This window comes from Notolabrus celidotus, chromosome 14 (assembly GCF_009762535.1).
Source record: "Notolabrus celidotus isolate fNotCel1 chromosome 14, fNotCel1.pri, whole genome shotgun sequence".
NCBI classification, from domain to species: domain Eukaryota; kingdom Metazoa; phylum Chordata; class Actinopteri; order Labriformes; family Labridae; genus Notolabrus; species Notolabrus celidotus.
The window spans coordinates 16,871,509-16,897,832 of NC_048285.1; the positions used below are offsets into that span (position 1 = coordinate 16,871,509).

Here is a 26,324-nt window from a genome sequence, read left to right on the forward strand (position 1 = left end):
GGAAAGCAAACAAACTTGCAGTGCAAAACTCACTTTATTTTCTTGTCTAGATTTGACTGTATGACATAGTTTGCTGATTTTACTTTTTTCTATAGTATTCTATGGCTGATATTCATAAAAAAAATAAAATTTCTTCATTGATAATATTGTCCATACTGTTGAACCAGAAGTTGCGCAGGATATGTCGCCTGCAAAACGAAACACACATCCATGGAATCACTGCTCCAACTATTATTTCAGCTTTGCCAAGTTTGCCTTATTCTTTCTTACAAAAGACCCTAGGGAGCAGTTTCAGGGGATGCACACATCCACGTGATTATACCTGGAAGCTGCAAAGTCCATACACAGGTCATTAGTTTGCTGAGAAACAACTCCAATGCAGACAGTTACTCCCAGTGCACTCACATTGCAACCAGAGCTGGAAGTAAGATAGAGGCTGCTAAAGAATGACAGATTAATGGGTGTATCTTTATACGTGTGGCAAACACTGATAATCATGTGGCAACATACAGTGTCTCATATCTTAATTTATTGGACATCTTTTGAGATTTTTTGTTAAACATACGTACATTTCATGAAAAGTCAAGTAGAGGAGCAGTGTGGCATGCATCACATTTCAATTGCAGGCATATAATCACAGTACATTTTTTGAAAAATCTATGTACAGCAAATAATAATAATCATAATAATATTAATAATAATTGTGTACGATTTTTCAATTTATAAAATTGCAAATATGTGGATGTTGGCATAGCCACATTATACAGCATCATCTCTTTAACACACATTCAAATCATTGATAGGTTTCAGATTAAGAGCTCACAAATCAGTTTTAATACTGCAATGAACACTGACTTGATATCTATAAGATTTTCAGAAAATGTCCATCATCAAAACATAAAATACACACACAATAAATAGTGTTTTGTGTGTGTCTTATACACAGGTGGCCCCTCACATGACAAGCACAATTATTTTAAAGAACAATATTACAATGTTTTCTTTTCTCCATGGAACAGCTCATTGTTACAGACATTTCTTGTTTTACATTCAGCGGATTGGAGAACACTTACTCCACAAACAATTCACATTAAGAGCCAACACGCCTTCCAATAAGACACTGTCAGTTTTTCAGTCACTCAGTTCTGTAACTTGAAAAAGCAGATGGCTGCTTCCCCCTGGGGTGCGTTATTCTTTTCCTTTTAACAGGATGAGGTATTTGCCAGAAGAGATGCTCCTCCCTCAGTCTGATCAGACTGGTGATGATGCAGTTTAGCAGTGCAAGATTTTAATGAATGCCTTTCTGAACTCCACATTAAAAGTGGTGTAGATGATGGGGTTTACGGCACTATTCACATAGCCCAGCCAAGTGAAAGCATTATACATCTCAGCGGGGACCTTGCATTTTGTGCAGTGGGTGTTGAGGATGTGCGTAATGAAAAATGGCAGCCAGCATATGATGAATACACCTGGGGGGATATAAAAAAGAAATAGAATTATTAGAAAATATGCAGGTGGAAGAAGTTCTCTTGTTAAGCAGCTTAATATTGAGGACTTGGAGGACTTGGGCACAAAGTATACAAAAATCAGAGCTTTTTTCCTTCATTGCATCACTGCTTGTTTCATTTTCAGACTTTTAAGCAAAACTTTTGACACCAAAATAACAACACTTGCAGAAGCAGCTGGGAGCCTTGGATGACTGGAAGCTTGCATAATAGGAAAACATGATTTTATACTATTTATGACAGGATGAGTTGGTGTTGAATTGCAGCAGAAGGAAACATTTGGTGGCAATAATTTGACCATCATGATCTGACTATCAGGTGAGCTGGGCTGCACCCAGGGGCACCTTCAGGGAGTTGTGACCCAATGAAAAATGTCACACTGGGTTCCACCAATTCACTACTGCTATCTTTAAGAGCCCTTTTCAGTCATATGCCGTAAAAACTGTCCTAACTTTTCTCACAAGGCACTCCTGGCAGCATCATTGTACATTTGAATAGCGATAAGCTGGCAAGCACTATGATGGCAGGTGGTGTATTCAAATATGCAAATGGCCCAAGGTAATCAACATTTATAAAATACATAAGGTAAAATATACCAGGTAATATGCAAAGGAAAAACTTAACCATAGCATTACACAGGTCATCTTTCATTATCAAAGGCAGATACGAAAACATACATCGCTCTTTTAGACGTGTTACATACAGTGGCAACTGGTCAACAAAGAACTGTGTAAACAAATTAAGTTTTCTTTAAATCCCTCAAAAAATAACTGCCATAATTGCTTAGTGTAACCCAAGTTGAATAGATCATGTTGTGAAATATTAATTTATATTCATTTATATAGCAGTTCTGTGCCTTTAATTTCCCCTAACTCCGTCATAACCTCACTTCACTCTGTTGCCCAATCAGAGCTAAAACCCCAGAGTCATAAACATCCAGTTCATTAAGTCAGTGTCATGAGTTGCTTTTGTTTTCGTGTAATATTTTCCTTGTTGTTCTCTTTCTTAGATTTCAAGTTTATTTTGTAGGTTCCTTAAGTCCTCCTTGTGTCTTTTGGTACCTTGTCTTGCATTGTATTCCTTGTGTGTTTCTAGTCTATCATGTTTCTTGTTTTTATTTTGTAGTTATTTCACCTTGTGTTTCTGGTTTAGTTTTACTTCTTTAGTTTTCCCTCCATTCTGCTTATGTGTTGTGTTTCCACCTGTGTCTCGTTTGTCTCACCTGTGTGATTACCCCTGTGTGAATTTAGCCTGGCAGTATGAACTGATTTGGTACTTCAGAGTATATGAACAACAGCACGTTATGCTGTATGCCAAAACTACAAACTGATTTTTTAGGGGCTGTGAAAAAATTATTACATTCTATAAAAACAACCTCTTAACTTTTTAAATCATAAGTGGATGCTAAAGAAGCAGTTTTGCAATCAGCTTGGCCATGTTTACTTTCGCTTTCCGAAACCAGAAATCCTGTAATGCCTGACCCAGCATACCGGAGAGCAGATTGAACAGAACAGTCATACTATATACTACTTTTAAACTCAGTATGTAGTATGCAGTACCTACTGCATACTACATACTGGACATACATACTACATACATACTACATACATACAGACAGTCTTCTAACCTAACCATTGCACATGTGCATCCTTTTCTTTGGAACACCGCCTGTTGAGTTGTTTATCCTGGATACAGTGATGCTATTTGTTGATTGGCTGTTGGGTAGCTTTATTTCCTTCTTTCTTTTAGATTAGCTGGTGCGTGGCAAGCTCATTCTGAGCTATACAGGTAGGAATCAGGTGAAACCCACTTGATTCCTACCTGTTTCACAGTTTCAGGAAAAACAGCGCAACTTGGTAGGCATTGTCCTAGTAATTACTCAGCGTGAGAAATACAAAGTGTGGCATGTGAACAGGTTAAAATGCGAGTCTCACGCCCAATGCATAAGACTTGAGAGCCCTGACACAGTTGGCCTAGTTAGCAGTGCGTCACCACAACATTCTGTTTCGACTGTGTTGTTTCGGTGATACAAGTGTGTGGCCGAAAAAGGCACTTTTGGGCCATTTTCGGCAGAAAATTTTCGGTGGCCGAATATTTTCGGTGGCCGAATTTGCCGTGCATCCGGTACTTAAAATGTCTTGTGTTACACTGGCACCTTGTACTTCTGCATTGACCCTACACAGCAGTGGCTGATGCTGACATGAGCACTAAATACTTGTGTGTTGATGTGTCCATGTCACGCAGCAACAGTCCAAAACGCTTGAGGGCAGTGTGGTCTCTCTGTTAGTGGGGTCGCCTGTTTCCTTTTTTATAGCGATTCTAAATGTATCACGTTAATTTATGCTGCTTCATGCTGCTGTTTAACGTACTGCAATAATTACAGGAAAGAATAGAGAGGAGACGTTGGAGGAGATGAAATACATGGCAATTCTGGAAGTGCTGTAAATGCAAGAAATACAATGCCATCAGGCAGACCAATCCCAGGGCTTGTGGTCAACGATGATTCAACAAATGGTTAAACTTTGTCGGAATGCATAGGTACAGGGGCTACACATATCTACGGCATAGGCCATGCCGTCGATTAAAAAAAACATGTTTAAACTAGGCTTAATGATGGAATATTGCATACCGAATTTAGGCATCTAGCAGATGCATCATGTGTGTGTGTGTGCATACAGGCAAGATGTGATACAGCAGGCCGCTCTGCAGTGTTTTGTGGAAACATGGGTGACCCCTTGACAGAAAAAATCCCCCACATCAGTAGTGAGAGTACCATAGTTTTCTCTATGTAGCATAGACATTAGACATCTTCCGTAAGATGCTGCAGATGTTTTATCAGTCTGTGGTGGCAAGTGTGTTATTCTATGCTGCAGTCTGCTGGGGAAGCAGTATAAAACACAAGGATGCGAGGCGACTGGACAAACTAGTGAAAAGAGCTGGCACTGTGATTGGAACCAGGTTGGACTCACTGGAGGCTGTGGTGGAGAGATGCACACAGAAGAAGCTAGAGGTCATTCTAAATTATACAGATCATCCACTTCACAACTTTTTTGTGGACCAGAGAAACAGCAGCAGTAGATGGCTCATCTCTCTGCACTGCAGGACTGAGAGATAGAGAAAATCATTCATCCCTGCAGCCATTAGGCTTCATAACTCTCTAGCCAATGGGAGATGAGCTGACAGACACCTGAATTACTTGTTTTTATGTGATTTTTATAATTTTATCTGGCAAACAACTGAATTTCCCTTCGGGATTAATAAAGTACATTCTATTCTATCAGTATAAGGGGTTGGTTCTCCACCAAAGCGTCAGTGCACAGCTACTTTCAGGTGTTTCCACAGATGTTCAATCAGATTCAACTCTGGGCTCTAGCTGGGCCACTCAAGGACATTCAGAGACTTGTCCTGAAGCCACTCCTTTGTTATCTTGGCTGTGTGCTGAGGATCAGTGTCCTGTTGCTGTAGTCTGAGGTCTAGAGCGCTCTGGAGCAGGTTTTCGTCAAGGACTTCTCTGTACTTTGCTGCATTCATCTTTCCCTGACTAGTCTCCCAGTTCCTGCTGCTGAAAAACATCCCTACAGCCTGACGCTGCAACCACCATGCTTCACTGTAGGGATGGTATTGACCAGATTATGAGTGGTGCCTAGTTTCCTTCAGACGTGACGCTTGGCATTCAGGCTGAAAAGGGTTCAATTTTGGTTTCATAAGACCAGCGAATGTGGTTTCTTATGGTCTGAGAGTCCTTTAGGTCCCTATTGGCAAACTTTCATATGTTTTGTTCCGAGAAGTGGCTTCCGTCTGCCAACTCTACCATAAAGACCTGATCTGTGGAGTGCTGCAGGGATGGTTGTCCCTCTGGAAGGTTCTCCCATTTCCACAGAGGAACGCTGGAGCTCTGTCAGAGTGACCCTTGGGTTCTTGGTCACCTCCCTGATTAAGGCCCTTCTCCCCCAATCGTTCATTTTGGCCAGGCGCCTAGCTCTAGGAAGAGTCCTGGTGATTTCAACTTCTTTCTTTTACGTATGATGGAGACCACAGCGCTCTTCGGGACCTTCAATGCAACATAATTTTTTCTGTACCCTTCCACAGATTTTTTCCTCGATACAATCCTGTCTTGGAGGTCTATAGACAATAGCTTTGACTTCATGGCTTGGTTTGTGCTCTGACATGCACTGTCAACTGTGGGAGCTCATATAGACAGGTGTGTGCCTTTCCTCATCATGTCCAATCAATTGAATTTACCACAGGTGGACTCCAATCAAGTTGTACAAACATTTCAAGGATGGTCAGAGGAAACAGGATGCACCTGAGCTCAATTTTGAGTTTCAAAGCAAAGGGTCTGAATACTTATGCACATGCAAAATTTAGTGTTTTATTTATTTTATGAATTTGCAAACATTTCTACAAAACATTTTTCACTTTGCCATTATGGAGTATTGTGTGTAGAATGTTGAGGAAATAAAATAATTAAATCCATTTTGGAATATGGCTGTAACATAAAAAATGTAGAAAAAGTGAAGGGGTCTGAATACTTTCTGTACCCACTGTACATATAAAAATTAAATATCTTCAGTGTTTTTCAATTTTTGATTTTTCTTTGTCCTGGATTATTTTGTTTTCATTTTCATTTCACTTTTGTCCAAGTTATAAGAAAAAATACATTTAAGTTGACACCATTGATGTGAAAAAAAGTTAAGTTGTGATATTTTTTGGAATACTTTCAAAAATTGAAAATGTTGATCTCATTCTATTATTTTAGGCCTTTAGAGGTTAAAATTTAGGTGTTGGAGTGTGCAGATGTTTAATTGGTCTCTCTTTTTACACTGAAACTGAGCAAGAATAAGCAAGAGCAGTTTTTTGCTTCAGAGAAATATGCAGCTTTGGCTCCATGGGTAGAGTTGGTAGTCTATTAATTGGAAGGTCAGCTGTATGATCCCAGCTCCTGCAGTCATATGCATATGAAAGTGTATGAATGAGATTAGCTAATACTGATGGTATGTTACTATATAACAGTCTCTACCATCAGTGTGTGAATGAGTGATTTACCATTTCCTTACAGTTCAAATTGGATGTGCATATTCACATAAGATTTGATTCGCTTTTATGTTTTGTTAATAATTCACTATCAAATGAAGCAACCTACCAAGGACGATGGCTAACATCTGCGTGGCCTTCTTCTCCTTCTGCTGGGAGATCTTCCTCTTGCTCATCGTCCTCACAGACGTTTGAGTCTTGCCGTTAGGTAACGCCTGTGTCTGGAAGGCTTTCATCACAACAGGTGCTGGATCCCCCAGGGCCTCTTTGCTGGGATCTCCATTCTTTTCTGCTTTCTGGCTCTCTTCAGGTGGGGTGGGAGGACTGGAGGTGGGGCTGGCGTTGGCCTTGTTCGGCATTAGTAGCTGGTGGCTGGTGGCCGGAGTGTCTCCGAGAGCACACTGAGGCTGCTGCTTCTGCTTCTGGCTGCAGCCGCTGTTCAGCTCATCCAGCTCCAGATCTTCGCCCTCCTGGACTCCATCTTTGATAAATATCTGAGCACGGTCAGGATGAGCAGTAAAAAACATAGAATCGGATGGTCATTTTTCATTAGTGCACAATGGGTGACATTTAGATTAATAGGCATGAAAAAAGAAGAGAGGTTATCAGGCTTATTATTTAAGTTTGCTGTGCTCAGAGAAGCAATCTTTAAAATCTATTTATACTTGAAAATGTTCATCATTTAAGTTGTTTTAGCAAAAATAAATTGCATACAATACAACAAAATAGAGTACACACCACTTTCTTCTTGTTGACAGGGAAACTCCCATTAGATTTAACAATCATGGTGCACAACCTCACATCCTCTGGATGAGTGCACTTATCCTGAAACGAAAGACAGCTCTGTCAGGCAAGGAGACAGGACAATGTCATTGCACAACAAGAAAAAGGACGATCTAAGCACAGGTCCCTCTCTCTCTCTGCCCACTGGGTCTAAACAGGCTTCATTGAGCTATAGCACTAAGATGCCGTTAAAAACAGCCTAACCTGCAATGCTATCTTGAGCTTGTACTTCATCAATGTGACAGTGTGAGAACTGAGATTCCTTCACCAAAATGACATAATCTCATCAACATAAGTGAATCTTTATTCAATTAAGATTCCTCTGCTCCATTAAGATTGTGTGCATAATCTGTCCATATGCTGCAATATGTAATCATTTCCCAGATCATTAAGTCCTCGAGTTATATGCTGCCTGTATTCCCTTTGAGCTCCTGTGTTTGTTATAAATGCTTTCCCTGACCTCACTCAAACACACGCACACACACATGCCCACAGACACAGTTTTGTAAAGCCATGCATGAACATGAGTGATGCAGTGCACTGGATCAAAAACATTACTTGGCTTCCTGCGCAGGGCCCATTGAGTTTCACTGTCAGTAAAATCAATAACTAGAATAGTAAAAGGTCATTTAGGGGCCATAGTTGTTAAAGCCACGTGGCAGGTGTTAAAACTGAACGTGCCAGTAATTGTAATGATAAAATTAGAACTGGTCTCTTTATTAAAACCAGTTATTTCCTTGACGTTCAGGAGCGAAGAAAAACACTTAAAATGATTAAGTGTAACTGAGCTTTCCCTTTTAATCCCTGCTCTCTGCTGTTTTTCAAAGAAAATCAATTCTCTTCTTGTCTGTGTTTTTCCCTTTCTGTTACGTTGTTACGTAATACAATGCCTGCCCATAGAACCATCACATATAATTGTGTCCAGAAAATTATTGATTGCTTCTTCATAAAGAAAAAAGTGAGCTCAAAGATCAAGTATTATGCGCTGATGTTTTTTTCACTATGCTTGAAATACACAATGAGCTTTGGTTTCATAAAGGTGTATATCAATTTCAGTATCACATAAAGGCCATAAAGTGTTGCTGTAAACTGAAGCTATATACTGTAACACCTCACCTTCAGAGAAGTGGCCACAGGGTCAGAAGCCTGACACACGCGTTGCTTTGGTTTGGTGTTGACACGTTTCCTGCGCTTCCTCAGGACCACATAAATCTGCACATAAACCAGCAGAGTGATGATGAAGGGGACGTAGAAGGACACTATGGAGGAGTACACCACAAAGGCTGGGTTGGCGATCACACAAAGGGACTCATCTCGAGTAGCTGTGGAGGTAAGCATAGAGGGAGTACAAGCATCAGACTGAAAAGTTTAATACAAAATTGTTTTCTTGTTATGGGTTTTCATGTATTTTGACAATGTGACTCAATGTGAACTTCTTCTCAAAAGCGAGAGACTGGCTAGAACTAGCAGCAACAAGAGCTCAGTTTTTTTATGTCAGTCTTTAAAAATGAATCAAAAACTGTCATTTCTGCACCACTGATTTATTTGTCACCCTTTTAACACCTCCCCAAACCCAATTCAATCTGTTTTATTACCACCTTCCTCAGCTAAACCGGCCTTGAAGCTGATCCAGATGCTGCCTTGTATCTGGTGCCAGATTCAGAAATTGTATCACTCCAGGTTTTCACTCTTTGAACTTGCTGCTTGTTAAATTTTTATTACACTGAATCACTTTCAAGGCCTGTGAAATTTGACCTGAGCAACTTCATTTAATTTTTCATTGCCTTTGCACCAGAACACATACATAAACAGCTTTTTAAAATCAATTTTTTTAAACCCTTACCCTTCAATGATGGATAGATTAACTCGTGAGAGACAGAAAATGTGGGTAAAGATTGGGGGAAGACATGCACCAAGTGTTGATCCGGCAACCAGCCTCCATACATAAGGTAACTGGAATTTCAACAGAGCTAAGCCAAATCCTGTCTATCACCAACAAAGGGTACAAAAGTCCACAAGAAACTGTTTAAATAATCCTAAAATGTATTAAGGGCATCTTTCTTAAACACTTTAGGAGCTGAGTTTAATCAAAATAGTAATTGTAGGAAAATGTAGGATCAAATCATTTTTGAGCTTGACTCACTCTGACAACTGAAAGTCAGGAGATCTTACCCTCTGCTGTTTCATTTAATACAATTGACGTCTTTAATCTGTCTCTGACTTTCCTCTAAAGCCAGCTCACTTTATGAAAGGTGCATACTAATGTTGGACTACCCCTTTAATTCTGATCCCCTGTCCTCATGTTGAACTGTCCTTGAGCATGTCACTGAACCCTAAACAGCCACAAATGCCTGCACACAAAGTGTGACAGTATGTGTGCATGGTTGACAGAGAGGTGCACTGTGGAGCACTTACATAGCGTTTTATTCAATACAGTCCATTAACTACTCATATCTTCTGCAAAAATCTCTTAAAACTTTTATCTATGGTGAAAAATTAGTTCAAATATTTAAAATATGAGTTGATTTAGCGTTAAAATAAATCTCTAGTGCTGAAGTTCCAGATCTTACAGCTGGCTGTCTCTGCATTATGTTTTCCATGGGCTTACACTGTTTTTTCTCTGCTGCCACTGCTCACTCACTTGAAATCATTTGCGTAGCTCACATATAGAACTGCCTGAGTCCCGTCAGAATTTATATCAGTTCAAGACACACAAAGGAATGAGTAAGACTTCAAAGATAGAGGATTTTAGCCACAGGAGCAGGTCAGCAACAAGCTGAAAAATAACTAATCAGACCCTTTTATGACTGTAACCCTCTTTTAACCCCACAGTTCTGTGAAAGACAACCTTAAGGTACAAGACTCACTCAAATAACCAATAGTTACATGTAAATACAAGGCTTTTCACAATGCACTGTGCAGCAGAAATACTCATGAATAATACAGTGCAGCACCACTACTGGTTTACAAATAAACCATTGACTGATTGTGTAACTCACACTCATTCTTACCTGTGTTATTGAGGCCAAACAACAGGGGACATGATATGGCAAAAGACAGCACCCACACCACCGAGATCATTACTGTGACTCGTCTCCTGGAACTGTAGCGAGTGTTGTACAACATTGGCATTGCAACTGCAGTGTAACTGAAAGGGGTGAAGGGAAAATAGCCACTTTAGTCTGAAGGTATGAAAACATGACACTTTTTAACTTGGCATCTGGAAAAGAATGACAAATTGAGAACAAAACAATACTGTCAAAAACAGGGGCACAGACGGTGTTCATTGCTTTCAACTCTGAACAACTTTTAACAATGGACAACCTATAGGGCTAACTATTGGACCTCAAGGTGACTTTATGTACCCTTTTCAGAGCTTGAAGGGGTATTACAGTTTTTGTGGAGTGGTGATGTATGAGTTTTACGTCGCAAGTAATTGTACGAGCCACAGCAGCAGCTCAGCTCATCCCTGTCAAAAGGAACTCCATAGAGAAACTGCACGCAAGCTAGGCAACAGTTAACTGCAGACAGGGCTGGTTCTGCAACGTAATTTAGCTAATTTTGAAAGGCTCCAACCCGAGCACTCATCTTGGTTTAGGTGTGAGCTTTACCAGTGATTTTTTTCAGCACTTCACTTTGCCACCAGCCCATTTGTTGGTGGTCAGGTACATTTGTATCTTTAAGAACTCATAGTGCCCTATTACCCCTCTCGGACTCTGCATTCCCAACATGCAGGCCTGCTTGTTTTATCCTATAGGCCTGATCTACTAAGATCCCAAATAACGAGCGCTAATTTGTGTGTGCAAATAATAATTTTGCACGTGTTATTTCTGGGCGTGTTGCGGGTGATCTACTAAGACTGCGTGCGCAAATGATAACGAGTGCAAAAGTGGTGCGGACCGCCCTATTTTAATGAGGATTTTGCGTGTGCTATCGGCTGTCACCATGGAGCGTTTGAGAGAGCAAAGTGGTCTTAAGCGATAAATGAAGTTTGAAGACATGGAGTTGGAGATCTTTGTGGAGGAGGGAAATAAACACATCCGTGAACTCCAGCAGAGACATCTCAGCGTTAGAAACGCGATTTTGGAGGCCATCTGTGAAAAGGTGAATGCTGTGAGAAAAAACAGAAGATCTGCCGATGAAATAAACGCATAAACTCTACTCCAAAACGCAATCAGTGTTTTGATGGAGTTTAGAGAGCGATTTGATGAGGCTTAGTCTGCCACTCTTGCTCTAGAAAAGTTAGGCGTCACTTAGATGAAGACAGTCGCCTCACTGACGCAGAGAGCAACTTTCGGGTGAACGTTTTTAATGCCTGATATCATCATCCAGCAACTGTCCCAAAGATTCACCAGCTTAAATGGAACTGGGAACATGTTTGAGTCAATTCACCCCAACACACTGCTGCAAGCATGAGATGAGGAGTTACGCAGAGCTGCCTGGTGCAGCTCAGTGAGCGCTCATTCTCCAAGTTAAAACTAACTAAAAAACCCTTGATGAGCACGATGGGACAGAATAGACTGAGTGGACATGTCATGTTATCTATTGAGAATGAAAATCAAAGAATGGACATACAGTGCATCGTGGACAAGTCCGCGGAGCTTAAGGCTCGTCCAAACAGTGGTGAGTAGGCCGAGTACTTTATATTGATTTTGTGTTTGCATGTGAACATGTGGGCCGCTGTGCCAATTTGACTAAACTTTATAGCTGTTGATACAGTGACCTCATTAGTTGAAAAAGTTAAAGTGGGTGTCAGAATGATGCAGTCGCTATCCGTGGTGCTGAACTGCTTTGAATTTGTGTTGTTTTATTATTAATATTTTGTTCTCTTGGTTTGATTGACTAAAAACTGTAGTAATGCTTGTAAGCCCCGCTGTTGCGGGCATGTTGTAAAGCGATGTTATGATGAGCTTTACAATGACCGCAGCCATGTGTGCGTAATGCTGTGCCAGTTTGCACCTGCCTTTCAAACGTGCTAAATATAGACGCAAAAACAGCGCTCGCTATCTGCTTCAGGTTTGATAGATCACATTGCGTGTGCTAAATGATTACATTTGCATCTCCTCCTCCCAGTATTTTGCGCGTCCTGATGATCTACATGTATTCTGCATATTCATGAAGGCAAACAGGCTAAATGATTTGCGAGTGCTATTTTGCTCATTTGAAAGACGCAATCCTCGGTGCTCCCGGTTAGTACGTCAGCTTTGCGCGCGCTATCAAGTTTGCACGTGTTTTTATACACGCAAACCTTTAGTAGATCGGGCCCTTAGTGCTCAATAAGCTTTTTGTCTCTGTAAACATAGACTGTTAACACAACACTTAAATTCAGTCTGTTAGTTGTAACAAAGGTGCTTCTTAAAACAACCTGTAATTCAAGAAAATGCAGCAAAAAACAAGGCAATGATGCAGCAAGGAATACAACCTGAGTTACATAATTGAACTCTGCTTTGTATTTAGAGTTCAATTTTAAATATGTTATAAACACTACTAAATGAAATATTGTGTAATGGAATCAGATGAAAACAATTCTTACTTGTTTAAGTTATTTGTTATTTACTTGTTCTGATATAAGCTAAAGGAATTATCCATAGATAAATAACGGTGTGTATTCAATAAAAATAGAATAAAAAATATATACAATTCAACTTGACAAAATGTACAGTTTGGTGTTTATATTTATCCTTGGACAATAAAAAACATCACTCTTTATACCGGGCATTTATCACAATAGATACAATTTGGTATCTGGCAGTCAACATGATCTCTAGTGGCTCTTCTAGTGGTAACTTTTTCAACTGACTCTGATTACCCTCACCTTCCATGTTTTTTTAGTTCTCACCTTACCATGTTTCTGGTCTAGTTTGTCTTTACAGTTTTCCTCGATTGTTTACACACATTTTCTGAAATCATGCCTCATACTCTCAGAACTCTACACACAAATCAAAAAACACACACACAACGGGCAAACCCCTCAGTTCGAAAACAGGGTGTAAGACCATTTCCACGCAAAGGTCGGCATTCATCGATTTGAATGTGGGCAGAGGATACGCTCAAATCCCACGCCAAGGCTCAATCCGTGTACACAAGTTTTCATGTCAGTGTGGAGTGCAGTGCAGCAAAGTAAATCTGTCTGTGGCGGAGAATAGCACGTAACAGTGTAGTGCATTTTTAGACAGACATACAGAGGATCACAGATTAATATTTAGATTGTTAAATTAGATATGACACCTGAATGTACTTTACGTTTTGCTCTCTCAAGCACTGCAAAATGCTTTTGAAATGACGTTGAGCAGCGTGAGCTGTCAGCTGATTTCTTCCAATAAGAAATGTGTTTTCTTTATAGATTTACTTTGAAAATATCTAGAGCTTTCAGTACTTATTAACACTCTAACTGTGCACAGTTAACTCTCTGCAGAAAATATTTTTGGTGATTTAAACAGAAAAACAAAAAGATTTCAATTTACCAGAGGAAACTGACTCAAACTTTTAGTGCTTGAAATAGGTTGGTTTGTTATAGAAATATATGATTCCCCCTTAAAGGACACAGAGATAGCTCCAGGCTGGGGTCTACAGCTCAGCTTGTTTTGAGAGCGCCACATATTTTTTTTATAGTGATCTTAAGGTCTGTAGTTTTCTCCCCTGAATGTAAAGAATTACTTATAGTAAAGCCTCTAAAAGTTTCATATCATGGATGAATAAGTTCATTTTTTATCTAAGGATTTATAAATCAAATGTTTAAACCTCCGCTGGAGTTCAGATTTCAATCCCACGCCATTCACTGCTGCAGTGACTTTCATCCAGACATGGCTTTTCTGACTCCTGTAATGCCTCTTTTCTGGCTGCCAAACAACACAGTTGTATGTTTCCAGTGTTTCCAATTTAGCGACTTTGTCGCTATTTATAGCAAGTTTTCAATCCACTCTAGAGACTCTTTTTCATGAAAGGGACTAGCGACAAATCTAGCAACTTTCTCTTGTGTTATTGGAGACTTTTGGAGACTGAATTGAAAGCATGTATCATTCTAAATGAGCAGCGGGTGCTGCAGTGGCCCCCTCCCCTGTCCCAAAGCACTCGCAGACGGTTCATACCTAGTTGCGCAGCAGTCCCTTGTAGCTGCAGTCAGAGCAGATATGTTAACCCATCTGCGTCCACACTACAAATGAATCGCACATGTACGAAAACACCACTGGCTGATCATTCAGATAGTTTGCAGTTTGTAGATTGTATACAATAAATATATTGAAAATGATATTGTTCAAAAATTAAATGTTTTACTTTGATTTTTTTTGTGTAGTTATAAACATATTTAGGGTGTTTTTTAACCTCTTTTTGTCTCTCCCTCGACGTTACACGTGTCTCTGAAACAAGCGGCAACCTCTGGTCTAAAAATATGAGTCAATGCGGAAGTGTTAAAAGCTTCAGTTCATCGAGGATCCGCTTGAGGCTGGCTCTGGAAGTACCGGAACTCACATACACATGAATGGGAAAAAGACGATCTTTGCAGCATTAATAAACATGTTTACAGCCTGGTACAAAAGATGAGTGTAGTCTGAATAGCTAATTTCTCTACGTCCTCTCACTGTTCTAATTCGGCAATTTCGAAGATATTGAGATTACCAGTCTTCCAATGAGAGGCACAGCTGCCTGTGGGAACACTGCAGCTGTTGGCTAGGAGGCTCAAAGCCCGCCTCTTTACGTCACACTGGCTCGACAGAAGCAATATGGCTGCCGCAGCCGATTGGTCTCAAAACATCTCTTCAGAAACAGATGGGTGACGTCACGGATACTACGTCCATATTTTTTACAGTCTATGCTCTGAAAGCGTATATTACAATTCAGGATGCAAATTAGGCAATGACATCATTTAGCGATTTATAGCGACTTTTAGGACAGCCAATAGCTCCTTTCCTCACTGAGGAGTTGGCAACACTGTATGTTTCTACCTCCGTTGCTATGGTGTCGATCTCTAGCTCAGACAGGTTACATGTTTTTTTGCCGTGGAGCATCCCTCCCTGTCGAAATTCTGTGGGCGATCCCGGCTGAACTGTAAATAATTAGGGCCGTGATATTTAAATGACGATTGTTTTCAGCCGCCACATTTATCAAGACCCGATCATTCGTACGCTGGGATTAGCCAGATACGAATGTTTCATAAATCACACGTGTGTCCTGTCGTAAGACCAATACTGAGCTCAGATCTGCAAGATTGATAAATGAGGGCCAATGTGTTTAACACTGAATGTAGACTTCAATGAACTACAAAATCTCACAGGGTTGGATGCCTATGTGCAAAAATATAATTTGAATGTGACTCAAAGTAGAATCTTTGTTGCATTCGAATAACATAAAAAGGTCTTTCTTCTGGGATAATAAGATGAAATCAATTTCAGTTATGAAAAAATAACAGTCAAAATGCACTCCTGGCTTCTCAATAAATGCTGTGAAATGGTAAATGCTAAGTAGTTGTAGCATAAGAGATAAGGTAGACACTCTAGACATCCTTCCTTTAAAGAAGGATGATCATAATCATATCTGGAGTCACATTAACAGTGTTATTATGGAAAGCCATGCATGTATGTTATTAAAAAAGAAAGATATACAGACTTTACTGCATATTTATGTAAATGGATTCAGATATATTCAATGAGTCAATGAAAATGATGAAAAAATTCAAAAATTACCCGAAGATATTTTGCATCGTTATGTCTATGAAGTACAAAGCAAACTGCACCGCTATAATTGTCTTATTAAACATTTTAATGCACATTACATTATGGCCCTTGGGACATAAGGGAGTTTGTTTTTATTCAACTTAAAACAGTATTCTTTTTTGGCAACACAGTTGGAGTTCTGCTTATTGGCATGTGTGTATTCATATCACCTCCTACACAAACTCAGTTTCTTCAGCCCATTAGTCTTCTGCTATGAAGAGGATGTGAGTAGCTGATTTGAATGGCCATTGTTGGAGAACAAAATAACTCCTATTGCTATAAATGTATTTGTCTCAGAACAAGAGTTTAACTAACCTCTTTTCTAACCTGTTGTCGAAATAAGTGTCTGTGTGCGCCCGTACCCAGAGTGCACACACACAAAGCAACATTCTTCATGTGATCCTCCCCCTGTGTCTCCACTTTGTTTAACAAGTAGACAAAGAAGCAATCCTTTGATGTGCATATTACACAGTTCTGCCTGTGGCTGCTGAATTTCTAAAAAGGAAAGAGGAATTTTGTCTGACTCTTATCTGAACTTTTACAAAACAGCCTGGACCCTGAAATAAACCACCAGAGGAAGTAGTTCTTGATTCTGTCACACACATTTCAGTGATTTGTATTCACAAGCACACAAAAAGCAGGCTCAAGTCAGATACATTACATCTAAATGTTAATTCTGATGCTTTTCGTCTCTGCTTTCAGAATCACTTGAAAATAAAATACACACACAAATGTCTATCTTTCACAGGATCAATCAGCTTAACACACTTTCTTTCACATATGAGAAATTTGCATTCTAATTCTATCACATCAGTAAGAGTTCAAATGTGTCCATGTGTCACCATGTCTATTTATTTCCCATATGGATTTAAGATGAGAATTCAGCCAAGCAAAAAAATTATGCAAATTCAAACTTGATTGAATTCCTTGAAGAGAAAATATGGGAGATGTTACATCTTTTGTAATAGTCAGATGCATCTGAGCACCATATTTATACCGAACCCAGCTCCCACTTTGATATACTGTATAATCTGCTGGTAAATATTACATCACTATTTCCTGGAGTTCTTTTTCAAGAGCCTGGGCTTTACATGACCTATAGAGGAGAAGCTTGTCAGTGTTTCTCTTTTCCCTTGTAATAAAACACAGTAATAACCATATATGTTACAGATAAATCTGTGTTTTGTTTAAGGATGACTCATTAATGAGTCTACCGGCTGTCTTGAAGTGGAGTTTTTAACAGCACTACATAAACAAACCGGTTTTGACTCATGATCATCATTATATTTGCATCATTTTCAGCTGGAGCAGGCAGCTGTTGTCAAAAGCCCCAAAAAATGCGCCATGGAGGGCATCAAGCAGCGAGCACACAGTTACCGATGAACATCTTCAGATGCTGAAGAGATTTTGGATTTTGCATGTCGTGTAAAACTACATGAATTAAAAATGTTTAACTGCTAAACATGTGTTAATATAATACAAGCTTCATGTTATACTTATAATCCTTGATTAAAACAAAAAAGACATAAAATAAGTATGTGTGGCAAAGTTCAACAACATGCCAAGCTATGGAAGTGGATTGAGATCAAAATTCTACCCACTAAAACTGATAATGTCTTCACATCTGTGATATTAATTAGTGGATAGAAGAAAATCAGCAAGAGATAAACTATTTAGAAATCAGATACAGTATATACTTATATTTGGAGAAGAAACCTAGCCTGTTTATTTGAGAGAAATTACGAGCAAACAACCCACTCGTTGCTTATATCTGTTGTGTTCAGAACATCAAATATTAAGACAGAGATTCTGACTTTTGTGTATTGGAATCAGAAATTCTCCAGAACCACCATTGGGCCAGGGTAATAATTGAAGCCTACGTCCGAACACTGAACTGCATCTGCTTTTAAGGGTAATTATTATTTTTGTGTTATTGTAATATGAGTAGTTGTAATGTTAACATAAATTCTGCTTCTGTTTAGTATTAACAGGGTCACTCTGTAAACTGAAACACCGGTTATGCTGACCAATCACAAGTTTGTCAGAATTCTTTAGAACTAGAGTCCACTGTTGCATTCTGGCATCTCACTATACAATTACCATGTTTTTCACATGTGTCAAACACAAGGCCCGCGGGCCAAATGTTGCTCGCCACGTCATTTTATGTGGCCCACAAAGCTTACGGCTTATAACTGTACATCTCCTACAATGCATTTTGATTATGTTACCTGTGAAATGACGGCATCCCGCCAGGAGAGTGCAGCGTAATCCACAGCGGTATTTACTACAGGTTGAGTCTGTAGAAATTATGACGAGCTAAAGTGCATCACTGATAATAAAAACTCTGACGAAGGAATGTTTTCATTTCGTTGACGAGACGATGACAAGACAAAAACGTTAGTGGCCGACTGTCGGACATTTAAAATCCATGTCTCACCCCGCTGTGCGTCTTTAAAGATAAAAGTGATGCGTTCCTGTGACAGGCTGAGTTATTATTTGAGGGGCACAGCTTGGATACTACCTGCAGCAGGTGTGCTGTATGAACCAGCTCTCCCCGCCTCCATGCATTTGTCTCATCTTCATTGGTGATTTTTACCCCCGGTGTGCGTTAGTGACAAAGACACAACCGGGGGACGTCTGTTTAATATTTGATGTTTGACATTTTTGCCGTTATTACCGTAAAAAGCTCCGCGACTACAGCTTGATTTGTTCCAGTTTGGTGATACATCACACACACTTAGTAAGTTTTGATCAACTCCTTTTCATCAAAGATACAGATGCATTTCAGAGTGCCTTGAACTGACTGTCTGTCCAGTGCCTCGGTCACTGCCAGGTGCATTCAAGGACTGTCATAAAGGTGCAATATAGTCCTTTCATGGCATTTTTTGTGAATCAAGAGAATCAAAATACAGTCACAGTGGTCACGTCAAGAATGTTTTCTTTTTATTTTTTTTGTGGTAGACTAAAACTAGACTAAAACCATAAAGGGCTGAAAAGACTAAAAAAATTGACCAAAATAGGCATTTTCGTCTTAAGACTAAGACTAAGACTAAATCTAAAATAGCAGCCAAAATTAACACTGGTTACAACTGGCCCTTTGAGGGCAACCATAATGCTGATGTGGGCCTCGTGAAAATGAGTTTGACACCCCTGATGTATTTTGATGCTAGTAACTCATCTGGATTAATTTAGCAAGGGACCACTTTCATTGATCAAAGGCAGGTCTAAAATTTGGGTTCTATGTTTAGCCTACTTATGTGACCATAGGAGTCTTCAGCTAATGACACTGCTATATTGTATTGTTTGTGGTGGACTTTAATTAAATGTCTGTTTGCAACAATATGCCTGAGACAGCATTGGTTCTCTCTGAAAAAAACACTCCGAAACCTTGTCATTACATTTATTTCCGTTGAAATCCTTCCAAGAGGTGTTAATTACATTTTGCACACTATTTTGATCTCAATTGCTGCAAATTCAGTCATTCTCTGGAACATCTGGTAGCCTATAATTAGGACAGTCATGCACTTAAATATACATTTACATGGTGTTATATACAAGGTGTTGTGGTGTGAAATCCATGGCTGGGAGGGGCATTTAGCCTGTACACACACATAGGAGCTCTGATTATCAACAAAAGGTAGCAGTACACCTTTGTTTTTCAAAAGTTAAAGATTCCCACTGAAAATCAATGCAGGAAGCACAGGAGGCAGGATGAAACAATCACTGCAAAAACGAACTCACCGATCAATGCTGATGGCGCAGAGATTGAGGATGCTGGCCGTACACATCATCACATCCAGAGTGACAAAGATGTCACAATGGATTTTGCTAAAGCGCCACTCTCCCACTACCTGGAAGAGAAAAAAGCATCAACAAATGACAGAATACAAGAAACAGTTGACAGAGCAAAGGCGCTGCAAGAAATTTGGTATTTTCTCCTTCTGCAACAAAAGGCAATCCTGACAGTCAAAACTTTGTGCTTACTCTTCATATGAATTCCCCCACAGGCAACCAAAACAGTGAAAGAAAAAGCAAAAGTGAAACAACAGGTGGAGAGAATTGAAATGTACAAGTGAGGCACAAAGCAGCTCAGAGGTGAAATACAAGTGTCACACACCTCAAGGATCTGCTATACCAAGCTATCAAAAGAAAGTTGGTGAAGATAATAATAATAATAATAATAATAATAATAATAATAATAATACATTTTATTTATAAAAGCGCTTTAAAAGATTCTCCAAGACACTTTACAGGAAAAAAAATGTACAATAGAAAAGCAAAGGAAAACAGTGCAAAAAAAATCAATGGAAAGCAAAGCAGTAAAATGAAACAAAACAAAACAAAACAAACAAAAAATCAATTATAGGTTAAAAGCCTTTGTAAATAGGTTGGTTTTGAGTCCGGATTTGAATTTGGTGAGTGAGGGAGAGAATCTGAGGTGTCGGGAGAGAGAGTTACAAAGGTGGGGGCAGCGACAGAGAAGGCCCTGTCCCCCCAGGTTCGGTGCTTGGGTTTGGTGAGAGGGGTGAGGAGGTTGGCATTGGTGGAGCGGAGGTTGCGGGAGGGACTGTATGGCTGCAGAAGGTCGGTGAGGTAGGAGGGAGCTAGATTGTGGAGGGCTTTGTAGGTGATGAGGAGGATCTTGTACTGAATTCTTGAGGTGATGGGAAGCCAATGAAGGTTCTGGAGGACTGGGGTGTTGTGGTCTCTAGAGCGGGAGTGAGTGAGGAGGCGTGCAGCTGAGTTTTGTATGTATTGTAATTTGTTGAGGAGGGTGTTGGGTGTACCGTAGAGGATGCTATTGCAATAATCGAGTCTTGAGGTGATGAAGGCGTGGATGAGAGTTTCAGCAGCGGTGAAGGAAAGGGAGGGGCGGAGACGGGCGATGTTTTGGAGGTGGAGGAAAGCAGTTTTTTAAATATTGTTAATGTGTTGTTGAAAGTTGAGGGACTGATCGAAAATGATGCCAAGGTTACGGATGTGGGTGGATGTTGAAACAGTGGATTTATCAATAGTGAGTGAGAAGTCTGGGCAGGTGGAAGTAAGGGATATTTGAAAAGATAGACAAACAATCCATGTGATTAACTGAATTCATTCATCTCACCAGAGATGTTCCCAAATCTAGTGAGATAATCATCCTTTCACATGCGTACAGGTCTGCTGCCCAAGGTTGACTCAAATCAAAGCGCTGGTAGGAACCTATTTGTATTACTTCCTCTGTTGCTCTGGGTTACACAAGACCCCGTGATGGACCTAACATCACCAGTGATTGTCAGACATGTCTAATGCCACCCACCTTGCCTGACACTACATCCCACCTGCTTCCTCCCACGACTCAAAAGGGTAAAAGAGACTTGTGTCAGGGGAGGCAACTGCTACCTCTGTGTGGATGATTAATCTTTGCCTCCGGGCCTCGTCTTCATAAAAATTAAGCTTCAGTTTAAAGAGCTGTATGTAGATACTGGCGTCTGCTTCCCTTGCAGTGGTTGTGGCATGATCTGACAGCCTAATGGGCCCGCCCCACTTCTCCTCTTCTCTACTGTTCTTTTTATTGTTGTTTCATTTTTCAACCTTTACTCCTGACAATTTTCCTCTTCGTCTTTCCAGTATCATCTTTGTCTCTGCAATCCAGTTTGTCTGTTGCTCGCCTCTAAGTGTTTCACTCTTCTTTTAATGACACCAGCTGCACCAATACAGCTCTTTTTACATCCTCATCATAACAATAGAAAATTTAAAAAGCTAACGAGAGCTGAAAGCCAGAACAGTTCCTCAAGGCTTTTTACAGCCTGATCGCTTATGAAATTAAAACATCTCTAAAAAAGGATACTTGCTGTGAAATGTTGCCTGCAGGATATGCACACTTTCTCTACCCACTGAAACTTAATTCATATTTCCCACTGTGCATATGTGTGTAGCATATTCTGATGTATACTGTGTCAGCGTTTTCATTTAATTTGCTAGGGTGAGTTGCAAGGAAATTGAAAACGCAATAATAGGAGCCGGGGAACTGACAAAGTTGTTAGAGAATGCAATTTAGTATGTCACTTAGAATTAGGCTGATATGAGGTAGCTTTCTCTTTCATCCAAAACTCAACTCATAATTTAGAAACAAATACCTGTTTACTACCATATTTTTAGAAAATATATATATTTTGGGGCCAAAATATATAAAGGGTACAAAAATATGTTGAAGTTGTCCAGTAAATAGTCTCTACTAGTAGCTGCAGAACTTGTAGTAATGGTTGCAACTTGGACCTTGAGGACATTCCTATTTCTATTTTCTAGGATAAGATTGTAATACTGAGAAACAGACAACATTTAAAGCTGGGGTTGGTAATCAGATTTAGATACACTTTTTGTCATTCTGGTTAAAATGATCTTTATGTCCTGATGGCAATCAATACATAATGTGTTCTTAAAAAAGAGTGAAAAAAAGCTGCTATCTACAGCCGGAATAAACCTGGGAAAACACCAACCAATCACCGTTTTTGGGTCCCAAAATTTTAAACCAATCAAATCCCGTCCTGCTGTTCTGCCCGCCTCCTGCACGTACATTTCCCCGGCGTGCACTCCTCTGAGTCCCCGTCCCCTGCCTCTGCTTCCCCTGATTCTACTGACTGCCCCTCTCGCTCGACCTTGGGCCTGTCCCCTCTGACCCAATGAGGTACTTTGCTAAGGACTGTAGTCCGGATCAGAGTCTAAAAAAGCTCTCACCACAGCGGCTACAAGTCCTACAGAAAATGTATATGTAGCGTCCGTCTGGACGCTGTAGTGATGACGAGCCAAGTCGTGAACATGTTGATTTTTAGTAACCGGTCACTGTCGGCCGTGATCATGCCAGCCAACAAAGCAACAATCAATGTTTGAATGAATGAAAAACTTCTCCTCTTGTCTCTCCTCTCTCCAGCTCGCACACTCTCTAACACCCCCGCCCCCTTCCTAATGCCTTCACTGACCGTCAACACTGTAGGAATTAGAACATCTACACTGAACACATTTAACAAACAGTAGAGCTGTTACAGTATTATATGAATTATAACTTTTCTCCTGATTTCTTGTCACCAGTACAACTGGATAATGCTAGCAGTTGTGAGTACTAACAATAGCCATATTTGTTTGTGCTTTTAACTTTTCACTATGATAATGTTTTGGTGAGGACCGGTTTTGAATCAGTCACCGTCACATGGTCATGAATCAGCAGTGCTCGTGCATGTGAGCGGGGGCGTCGTTTTGCAGGAGTTCAGCGGGGAGGAGGGGAGGGGTTAGACGGAGTCCTGAAGACATGCTACATTCAAATTCATGCTAGCAAAATTGATTGCTGAATTGGTGCTGGGAAATCATGTCCTTCACATCAGCAAGTTCACAATGAATTCTGGGAAAGTCCTACAGTTAAGTTAGTTAAGAATGGACAGACAAAGATGCTGACTCATGGAAAGTGCATCATTTGGAGTTCTACACTTGATAATGTGATGGTGAGAAAGCACTAAGCACTTAACAAGAAATTAACAAGAACAAGCATCCAAGTCCAAAAGTCAGTGAGTGTGGAGTTTGGGAATGGGAAAATGTGTTTTAACATTTTGGACATAACTGCTTTTAGGATCACTTGTCCACTGCGTGAGAAACTGTGCAAGCAAATATTTAAACAATTTAGAAATACTGATCTTCAGTGAAACATTTCAGAGAATTTGGGGATTTCATCATCTACCGAAAATGTCATTAAAAGATTCAAAATCTGGAAAAAAATGTACAAAGGGACAAGGGCCAAAGCCAATACTGACCTGCTATTATCTTTTGGCCTCAGGTGTATTAAAACAGAGATGACTCTGTCGTGTAAGACACTGCATAGTCTCAAAATCATTTCCAAAAAACATTTTTTTTGAACACAGTTCATTGCTGCATCCATAATTGCAGGCTAAAACTGCAGTATGCAAACCATAAATAAACATTAACAGGAAATGCTGGAAACTTTTATTTAAGATGGACTGAAGCAAAGCTGGAAGCTCTCCTGTGGTCCAACAAATCAAAATTTGAAATTTTTTTTGGAAATCATGGACGCTGCGTCCTCTGATCTAAAGAGATAAGGGACCTCCAAGCTTGTTATTGGCGTTAAGTTTAAATGCCAACATATCTGGTAGTATGGGGATGCACAAGTGCCCAAAAATCGGTATTAATATTGTTTTATATTGGCAATATTAATGTTGAATATTCTATACAGGTTTTGGAGCAACATGTGCTGCCATCCAGACAGTTAATGAAGACCTTGCATATTTGAGCAAGACAATTCCAAACTACATTCTGCACATATTACAGCAGCATGGCTCCTGAGTGGAAAAGTCTGGGTGCTTAGCTGACCTGCCTGCAGTCTATTCACCCATTGAAAACATCTGAGGCATCATGAAACGAAAAATACTACCAAGTCACACATGGCAGAGCGAAAAAGCTGTGCTAATTAATGCTAATCCAGCATTTAATACTAAAGGGCAAATTGAATGGCCTGCCCACACTTTATGACTAAGCTCTCATTGTAGTTCATGCTGATATATTATCAGCAGCCACAGTCTGACATTGAAAATATAACCGTGAAATGTATGCACATAGATAAAGAAAAATAGGTTTCATTGAAGTGCCTGATGTCCCATAATATAGACTATAGTCTATATTATGGGACAACAGGAACTTATGGACGATAAGATATGACAACATTGTTGCATAACACATGAAAAACACTGTTGTGTTTCTCTGACGATGCACATAATTTCGGATGTTGTCTGTGATGGAAGAAGCTTGTCCTGCAGAATGTGAAATGAATAAATTATAAAAACCTTCTCACTAAAGCTGTCATAGTTGCGATTCCTACAATTTGTGTTAGGCCATCCTACTTTTTAAAACAACAACAACTTAAATGTAGAAATGTAGAGATTTTTAATAAACTGGTGGGTATAAACCTTAAAAGAATGTGAACTGTGAAGATAAAATGTAGGCAATCAGTGGTACCATCATTCCTACTTCCCCCATGTACTTTCTTATTTATAAGGGTGTCACTCCAACTGCTGCTGCCTCAGTTTATCTCCTCCACATTAGCAGCAGAGCTGAAAGCCTTAGAAGAAAATGCTAAAAATCAGTGTAGTATCCCACTCCAAACACACTTGGGAATGCATTTTGACTTTGACAAACACCCAGCTTTAAGTTCCCAATTTGTATACGATCTGAGAGGGGCTTCCTTCAAATTGTTATTTTGTGAGCAGGGAGTACATGCAGTGTAACAAATAAGAAAAGGAAGGAGGTTGGAAGGTTACCTTTGATCAGAGGTTGGTTAAATTTGTTAAATGGGCCCGCTGGGATTGGAAACCATAAGCATGCAATGAAGAGTGTAACATACATTTTTGAATCTGTAATGAATTCCTAACCCAAATAAATAAATAATAACAAAAGCCTATCATCTATAATTGAAGCCTTGTAGCCTTTAATGTTTATTTTGTGGTAGATTGCATTATAGAACTGTTTCTAACATTACCCACAAAATAAATGACTTACTGAAAATATACAACCCTTTAACTAGGTCAATTTTTTACTGATTCTAGACATGAATATCTAGTTTAAATCAATTAAAGTGCCATCCAACATTAGGACACATGCACTCAGGTGCCTAAAGTTAATGACATATTAATAATATATGGGGGAACCACTTTTTAGCTTTTACCGGAAAGATTAAAATTGAAGAGGCAGACAAGAAACAGGCGAAAGATTGGCAAGACAACTTAATGGAACTGCAACAATAAATCAGTCTATTACCACTTTAATCCACATTCCTACAGGATCACAAAACTTAAGTGCTTCTGTCTTTCTTAAATTGACAACAGTGAATGGCGGTTGAGAGTTTCTCCAAGGAATCACAAAAAAGCCAGTAGACTTCAGAAGAAACCAAAGACTTGCTTACTAATTCATAAAGCTACCGTGTAACCTCACGCTGCGTTAGTATTTTCCACCAACATGAAACACAACTATTAAAACCTAAATGTTTGCATGCATTTTTCAATAGCTTCAGAGTAATTGCAATCCCAGCATGCACACCTAACCAATTAAAACACTACACCATCAGAGAGAGGCTTTCTTTGTTATGATATCACAATTATTATTCTATTGAGGGAGTGTTCTGCTACAAATGGGAACTCTGATTTATGGCTGATTACAATTCAACTCCCATCAGAGGTGCTTTGATGTGAGCCCATGTACTCAGCTACCCGCAGCAACAGCAAGTAGATAGATAAAAAAAACAAATAGAATGCAGGTT

The 26,324-nt window shown here is 39.7% G+C and overlaps 1 protein-coding gene across 1 annotated transcript in view; it reads right to left on the reverse strand.

Moving 5' to 3' along the window:
* Positions 1 to 514: 514 nt before the first annotated feature.
* Positions 515 to 26,324, reverse strand: part of drd2a (dopamine receptor D2a) — a 63,620-nt gene continuing 37,810 nt past the window's right edge. The window contains exons 3-8 of the mRNA XM_034701450.1: positions 19,775 to 19,884; positions 10,334 to 10,470; positions 8,439 to 8,644; positions 7,278 to 7,364; positions 6,649 to 7,033; positions 515 to 1,469 (exon numbers count right to left, since the gene is read on the reverse strand). Coding sequence (XP_034557341.1) covers positions 1,273 to 1,469; positions 6,649 to 7,033; positions 7,278 to 7,364; positions 8,439 to 8,644; positions 10,334 to 10,470; positions 19,775 to 19,884 — 1,122 coding nt within the window. The 3' untranslated portion in view covers positions 515 to 1,272. The remainder of the gene's footprint in view (positions 1,470 to 6,648; positions 7,034 to 7,277; positions 7,365 to 8,438; positions 8,645 to 10,333; positions 10,471 to 19,774; positions 19,885 to 26,324) is intronic.